The 8,823-nt window shown below is 29.8% G+C and overlaps 1 protein-coding gene across 1 annotated transcript; it reads left to right on the top strand.

The window, feature by feature from the left end:
• The first annotated feature begins 2,768 nt into the window (after positions 1-2,768).
• LOC129910546 (collagenase) lies at positions 2,769-4,471 on the top strand. The gene has a single exon (XM_055987972.1). The coding sequence runs from the start codon at positions 3,395-3,397 to the stop codon at positions 4,205-4,207; it is 813 nt and encodes a 270-aa protein (XP_055843947.1). The 5' UTR covers positions 2,769-3,394; the 3' UTR covers positions 4,208-4,471.
• Positions 4,472-8,823: the final 4,352 nt, after the last annotated feature.

The raw sequence follows: 8,823 nt of genomic DNA on the forward strand, positions 1-8,823 counted from the left end.
GAAAATATTGAATTTTCAGTGAATTAGAAAATTTTGAAATTGAAAATTGATTTTTTAATTTTTTTCTAGATTTAGATTTTTTTTGTAGAGAATTAAATTTCCTATAAGAATCTGTCGAGGTTTTATTTTTCTATTCACTTATTTGCTCATCACAAAATTCCAAAGTGAAACAGGCAAATTGAAAAAACACTTCGATTTAAAAAGCTTAATTACTCGAATACGGCTCGTCTGACGAAAATTTTCATTAAGATCTTTTTTGTAGGAAATTTAATTCTATATAAGAAAAAATGAACAGAAATTTTTTTTACTTTGATCGTCTAGCAGTTCTGTTGTAAAACATCATATCATGTATAAAAATAAAAAACACCGATGATAGACCTCTTAAAATTTTTTTTAACGGCTCAAATTTTCACCAAATTTTTTTTTCTTCATCCTGAACAAGATTTTCGAAGTAACTTTCAAAAAAAAAAATATTTTATTTTTTTGGCCCAGTCTAATGTACATGTATTATAATCCGTTCAACCATAACCGCAAAATACTGAAATTAAAAAAATCTAGATCAATTACAGATATCCTTAGCTAAGTTTTTGCAAATTCTAAACAGAAACTACTGCATCCTAAAAATATATACAGTGCTGCTAAAAACATTTCGGATTTTTTTTTTTTGTCATTTTCATCAAATAAAATTTTATAACACAAAACTGGAACAAAATATTGTTTTAATAATTTTTCTAGATCGTTCATATATCAGTTAAGCAATTTCAACGGAAAATAATGATCTTTAACACATACAAAAAATTTAAAAATTGAAAAATGATGTAAAGCCAGAATTTCGGCTGTGAAAAACTAACCGGATTTATTAATGTTAATGTTCAAAGTTAATATTTTGCTCAGAAACCTTTGTTTTCGAAAACTGCTTGGCATCAACGAGGCTTGGACTCGGCCAAATTAAATAAAATAGAACTAGGAATATGCTCATAGTAATTTTTCAAAGCTACAAGAACGTTAGTTGCTGAGGTGTGCTTTTTCTTCTCTTCCTGTCACTTAAAGATTGCCCACAAATTTTCAATCGGGTTCGGTCGGATAAATTGTTCCGGCTTTTCCAAGCCAGGAGTATTGTCTACCCCGAAATGCTGTTTTACGAGCTTTTAGGAATTTTTGGCATCATAACTTGCAGGAAGAGCCAATGTAAAAGCATTTCTTTCTCCTTTTATGGAGCCATTATCGACTCCAACATCTCTCCATTCTGAAAATGATCCATAAATCCGTTGATTTGGTGTAACGGGGTAGGGCCTGTAGCTGAAAGAATCCCCAAACCATCACTGATCCTCTGCTGTGTTCACGGTAAGGAACATATTTTTTGGTTTCAAACATGTCCATGTTTGAGAGCCTGGCTGCCAATTTACAATCGGAATAGACCAAGTTAAAATTGCTTTTATCATTGAAAAACATATTTTTCCGTTTTGTTATCGAGCAATTGAGATGATTTTTTGTAAATAAAACCATGATGAAGTATTTTTATTTTAAAATTTAAAGATCCTTTAATTGCCTACCTTTTTAGACAGTGCTTAGTATTAAAGAATGGTCTTTTTCCGTGTGGAAAAAGATTAAGACCAAGTCTCTGAAAGCCTTCTTTACTGTACTTAATATTGAAGGCATTTTAAGCTCCTCACAAATCGTTTAAGAAGCCGCAAAAGGATCTTTTATCAAAAAACTCTTTATTCGCATATCACTTTTTAAGGATATTTTGTTATGGCATCCACCCAAGTGATCTACTTCAACTGATTTTTCTCTTTTTTACTTTTTGACGATATAATACTCACGTGACTATGCAATTTACAACATCCCAAAGGGATTAAATTATGTTTTATTTCGGCTTGAAAGTGTTCTACGACTCAGTTACGAATTTTTTCCGTTATTCCATTAAGTAATTTATACAATTCACAAAGCTAACAACTTTGTTTGTCACTGCAAACAAAAATTTTACAGAAGTGACGCTTAAAACCGTTGCCACAACACCAAAAATTGAAATCCTTAAAAAATCCGGTTAGTTTTGCACAGACAGATTCCTTGACTGATATATTAATGATCTAGAAAAAATATTAAAACAATATTTTGTTCCAGTTATGTGTTATAAAATTTCAATTGATTAAAATTACAAAAAAATGCGGAATGTTTTTAGCAGCACTGTACATAAATACAAACTTTCGCATAGCCAATAACTTAGTTAAAAAATTTTAACAAAAAAAAGTTCCACATACGCCACAGTGACCCTCTCGGAAACAAAGTATCGCAAGAGAAAGTAAATAGTGCGGAAATAAAAGTTTAAGTAAGACTTCCAAGGAGCTTGAAAAGAAGAGTATTCACACCATCCAGTAGTAGAACCCTATTTAAAAAATCCCCTCATTTTGATGATAGATACTATGGAGGTCCATTTGTAAATTTGTAATTTTTTGTTTGTGTTTCTCTGACATGTAGTTAACCTTTTAAAATCTTTTTTTTTTTTTACTTAATCAGCAAATGAATCATCAAAATTTCCAACTTCCAAATAAAATTTCCCATATTTATAAAAAAAAATCTCATTTAATTAATTAGCCATAATAAAATAAAGAATTTTATTAATAAAATGCTTTCTTCAAAACAAAAGGATACCTCAAAACGTGTTTATTGTATAAAATAGTAACAAAAGAAAACGTGTTTTGCTAACAAAAAAAAAAAAAAAAAGAAAAGAATTTCTAATCCACTCTTCAAATCTCGATACAAACACGAATACGAAATCAATCAAAAATACAAATTTATCTGTTTATCATATCATTTAGTGTGTCAATAAAATTCGCATTAAAAACAATGCGGATATATTGTCTATAGCGCCGTATCGCTTCACACCATGAAATGAATTTCACAACTCATAAACAAAAACATTATGTGAATCTCTGAAATCAAAACAAATCTTAATTTTATTAAAATTAAATTCACCGACCGTGTGGAATCAGACGACATTCCTAGAATACCTACATGGCCAACAAACTTGGACAAAACATATTTTTTATGCTAATTAAACTTAATTTTCAAAACAATCAAAAATCGACTTTTCTCATTCATGACGTCAAAAAATTGCATCGATTAATTCCTTGAATTTCAATTTGAATTCGGTCCAGATGCCGGTCTCACTCATCTTATAAATCTGGTCTAACTTGAGTCATTGACTGGGACAACAGTATAACCATGACGACAATAAAATATCTCGCATAGTCATTCCGATCAGGTTTTCGGATATTCTTTAAAGGTTTTTGGATATAATTTCTGTGAATGCCGGTGCTGTGTTTAGATCAGTTTAAGAGTTCAACGTGTAAACATTGTTTAAAGATCAAATCAAAAAGAAGCTAAACAAAAAATGAAAATTATTTCGTTGCTTTTGAGCGTTTTAACGGTTGTGACAGTTCCTTCAGTGCAAGGATATGCGATAGGAGTTGCAAAATATGGCAAAATTGAAAAGTTTCCATATCAAGTGATGCTGATTGGAAGGCAGTTTTGGAAAAGGCGGGTTCTTTGTGGCGGAACATTGCTAGACAATGAATGGGTATTGACAGCAGCTCATTGTGCTTCCGGTGTTACCCATTTTGATGTCCATTTAGGCGCCAAATTCTTCGATTCAAATTCAGAGACTGGAAGGGTGATCATGAGAACTGATCAGTATATTGTTCATGAAGAATTCAATCCCAATTATGCTGCACATGATATTGCATTGGTTAAACTTCCAGAACATGTCCAATTTTCGACAAAAATTAAGCCAGCTATTCTACCCAATAATTTTCAAGAAGAAACACTCGAAGGGATGAAGGTGATAGCAAGTGGATGGGGATCTCTGGGAGAAGGAACAAATTCCGGTGCAATGCAATACACAGAACTTGCAGTCATATCAAATAAAGAGTGTGTATCGCAATACAATAAGGACATTATTACTGAGAAAGTCATCTGTGCCAAAGGTTTGGATCAGGAGACAGTGTGCACAGGAGACTCGGGTGGCCCACTTGTCTTGAAAGGATCCCAAATTATAGTCGGAGTGACTAGTTTTGGACCGGCTGATGGCTGTGAAACAAATGTTGCTGGAGGATTCACAAGAGTGACAAAATATCTGAATTGGATCAGAGATAAGATCAATAGCAATACAAAAGGACATTCTAGTCCAAAGAATAGTATTGTGTAGTTATGAAGATTTTATTTCAACATAAGATACCTACTCCTTTTGACTGATATTTAGATACTTAGTGTAAAATATTGTGATGTTGTATATATTTTATCTCATATTGATTTGTGGTATATTTCAAGGACTATATTTTGATTTAAAAACAAAAATAAAATCCTTGTAATAGTGTAGGTTATTTAATTTATTTTTTATTAGAATTAAGTATTGATTTATGTTAAGGTGTATTATTTTTTTTAAAGAATTTAAATATTATAATTTGCATGCTAGTCAACCTTATTAAAAAGATTGCATAAGAAATTTGATATATTTGAAATAAAACCGTCATTATGTGAATATTTAATGAATAGAAAAAAAAACCTCTTTAATTTAAATAATATTTTTGTTTATCAACTTTTTGTGATGAACTGTTGATTTGCATCTTGAAAAGAGTGGCAATGAATTTTTTGTGGCTGTACTTGTTTGATGAATTGAATATAACTTATCGGACAGTTTTTTTTGTTACCGATATTTGATTAATTATGGTAATCTATCACACTTTTTGATATAAATATGTAAATGATTTTTCTTTTGTTTTTGTTGTGGAAGGAAGTTCAGATTAACTGCTACCTATTGAGAGCTTTGAACATTTTTTTATATTTGATTTACTTTAAATACATTAGCAATAATTGTGACAAGTTAATGATTCATAAGAAATTGAACTTGAAAATGAAGTCAAACGTGACATTACGATTTAAGAAAATGCAAAAAATTATATTTTTGCAGATTCCTCAAAAAGCTGAGGCGTGAACGTTGGGTTGAAAAAAAGGGTATATGGGGGTGGTATTTCTCCCAAAGTTTAGAGAGGTGGGGGTAATTTTTCTATTCAAAATTAAAAAACAAAGGCAACCAATACCTCTACTTTTTAAGTCCTGAAATTCATTCTTTAATTATATTATTGATTCAAGTAGTAACGATGAGCACTTTATTGTGTTTTAAAAGTCAAAATAACTTTTTTACGACAAAATAACGGTCCCATTTACATACTTAAAAAATAAGTGAGTAACCAAGTCACGACCAAAGTCTCCAACCAAAAAAGGTATACAAATCGATCTTCAAAAACTTTATTTAAGCTCTTAAGGAGCTACACTTTTAGTTTGTGTTTAGTGAAGGTCTCTGTGCCCTTTTCAGGAATTAATTTTTTATAGAAAAAGATGATTTTTAGTACAGATGAAGTATAAAATGCACGACTGGGTCGCACGTACTTGCTTTTGGAGCTTCAAGCATTATATTACATTTATACTAGTTTATTTTTAGATTTTAAGAACTACTGTCTCCTTATAAATTTTAAAGAAATTTTGTTAATATACGAGATGAGCCGACATGGAGAATAAATTTTTGTTCATTGAAAAATTTTTTTTTGAACAAAATGTTTCCTTAAAAATTCTATATACCTAATATTATCGCACGTTGAGACGGATTGTGTCACAAATCAAAAGTGTCGATTTTGAATTAGATCGATATTCGAGTTCGGAAGGTCAAGTAGCAAACGGTGTGATTCTATCTGCAAAACTCGCCACTGAAGAGCAGAAGTTTCGCTATTAAATTAAATTCATCTGTTTTTGGATAAATTCAGTTTTATGATTTTTTTAAATTTTACTTCTCCGTTTTTTGAGTTGTGACACTTTCCACTTCAGTGTACAATATTTTTTAAAGAAAAGTATATTTTATTTTGTTTTTATTCAATACCTAAAAGTCGGAATAGAGTTAAGAAAAATAGATCATTATGTATATTGACTATATTATTATCGGGTCACTGTGGCGTATGTGGAACATTTTTGTCAATTAAAACATATTGTTGTAAAAAATTCTGTTATCAACAACAAATGTGAAATAGAATTTACATAAGTAAGTAATTTTAAAAGTAAGTTGAAGATAGAACTCAATCAATGAAGTTACTTAACTCCTTTATACCATTTTTTTTTTTCATTCAAGTTGGTTTTTTCTTACAAATTTCTTAGATACATTAGATACAGGAAAACCTATTAAAATCTTAAATCCTTAAGTTAGATCCAGGTTATCTCAGCGCAAGTTTTTTGAAATTAAACAAGCCCTTCATATCTTAACTTAACTTGTTAAAAACAAATAATCTATCTTATTCACAGCAATTTTATCAACAAATGAAGAATGATTGTTAAATGATCTGTCATCGATTTGTTTACCTACTGAATGATGTTTTTCTATTAATTTTGCTATCTTGTTAAGCATTTAGTATCATCATTTAGTATGCATCAATCAAAGTCAAATCTGTATACCTCTTCTCAATGTAATTTGGTTACATCAATTTCAAATGATGCAATTTACTAGTAATAATAAATCTGCATACACTCCTTTTTTGTGGTAACAATATGATTTAAATAATGATAAACGTGATAAAACATTAAATAATTATTGTTTATATTTAATATTTGTATATAACGTTGCATAACACCCTAGAATAAGCGCATGTATTTAAAGGGAATTTTTAATAACTTTGTTTAAATTAAGGGGTATTAAGGAAAGGCGGTATTGCGTTGTTGTGTTTTAAGGCGAATATGGTCAATAAATCGCTTCCAAATGCAACTTCTGTCACTACACAATTTCATACCGCGTTTTTAAGTTCGTTATACTTAAAACGTTCGTAAAAGGAATAAACTTTGGGAATTTAGAGCTGTGCTGTATCTGTAACAGTCCATATATTTAAATATTAAATTGATTAGAGGCTTATTAACTTTTTGATTATTGTTTTGTCTGCTGCGTAAAATAATTCCAGAACAATTATAAAAATCAAAGCAATTATATAAATTCAATAAACAAATTGTATTTGCGTCATATTTTATGTAGAAGGGAAACAAAAATTCACCAAAAAGACAAGTTTTATTTTTTTTAAATCTTAAATTTATTAATTAACGGTGATTAAAATTCCCTATAAGAATGCAGACAAGATAGAGCTAAAAGTGTTTTTTCCGATAACAACAAAGGTATTTTTAAGTGGAAAAAATTCTTTTTTACTCATCATTTTATTGATAACCCATAACAATTTTAAAGCCAGAACTGGCGCCGTTATTTGAATGAAGACAGAATTCCGCGACTTATTTAATATGTTCAACACAATAAATTAAAATAAATAAAGTCCAAGTAAATTTACTGGCACCAAAAATAAATTATAGTATTTGTTTTTTTTTTATGAAAAATTTAGAGGTCAGCCACAAAAAGAGGTGTTTCACCTGTTGAGATGGAAAGTGAGTTTATAGGGTGTTTTTTATAATTAAGGTGCTGAAATATTTACTTTGTTAAAAAAAAATAATAAAATGATGTGATTTATTAACAAGGGTTTCGATCAATTTGCACAAATGAGCTGCTAAATCCGATAATTTCCTAACGAATTTTCATTTCAAAATGAGAAATGCTAAATGCACGATAACTAATCGAAAATCCTTTTATTAAAGCTAAAAGCCACGGATCAGTTCAATATAAATATTGAAATTAATAGAAATAAACAAATGATGTACCAAACAAAATGAAATAATTTTAATAACGTTTGAATCAGTATAGGTATTCATGAAACGGTGTAAATGTGTCAAAATTTTATATGAAGGGTCCAGAAGAAAAACGGCACATGTCCACTTTTTGCCAAAAATAAACTAATGATGAGGTCTTGTAGTATTTACTGAGCACTATCTGATGGCTCCTTTCTTTTATATAACAAATTTAAGCCTTGCTAAAAAATTAATAAATTGTGTGCTTTTAGTACTAAGTTGTAACCATTTTTTTGGTATTATTAATCAGCCCTATTTTTGTTGACCGGAATTTAAAAAGCTATTCAAAGTTTCATCGGAAGGAAATTAGCAATTTCCGCTAAAATGTTTTTTTTTTTTGTTTTCCACCAAAATTTAAGTGAGCTGCTTAGTGCTTACTTCACGTATGAACTGAAAAAAAGTTTAAAATACGAGGAGTTTTCGGGCCGTGAATCACAGTACACATATCAATGTAATATCTTCCGAACGTTTTCAAAATTTGTTTGTCAGTACAAAAGACGGTTTAGTACAAAAGACCTACGTAATAAGACTGAATTATATTATGACAATTCAGAAGACAGCAAACTTTGGCCTGTGTCATATGCCAGCGCTTTCAACATTTTTATTTGTTTTTTTTTTTTTTTTTCAACTAAATGATATTTGAGAGTACGCTGAATACTTTTTTTTTTAAACACCTTGTCTATTTCGCAGAAAGCTGACATTTAATGCATTCAAAATGATAAAAAAATATCATTCAAAAGTATCATCAATTTTCTGAATTACTTGAAATATCGAACGAAAGCCCAAAAATGTTTGTTGTGAATGCTAAATGACTTTTTGCTGAAAACCGCATTTTTGGTGTGGAGTGAAAATGTTAATAAGCTCATGCGCTGTAATGGTTTTTTTTTACAACATTAAACTAGGGAAATGTTGACTTTGTCCACCGGCAGATCCACTTTAATTTACCAACATAAAAAGGAAAGCACATAAGTGTTGTTACACTTTTAGAACTTTTAGTTCTTAAACTATAAGAACAAGAACATGTCACATAACGAGGGGTGTGACGTTTAAATATTAAAAAGT

The sequence above is a fragment of the Episyrphus balteatus genome, chromosome 2 (genome assembly GCF_945859705.1).
Source record: "Episyrphus balteatus chromosome 2, idEpiBalt1.1, whole genome shotgun sequence".
Taxonomy (NCBI): domain Eukaryota; kingdom Metazoa; phylum Arthropoda; class Insecta; order Diptera; family Syrphidae; genus Episyrphus; species Episyrphus balteatus.

Coding starts and splice junctions, on each gene's coding strand:
- LOC129910546 (XM_055987972.1), top strand. CDS start 3,395: ATGAAAATTATTTCGTTGCTTTTGAGCGTTTTAACGGTTGTGACAGTT.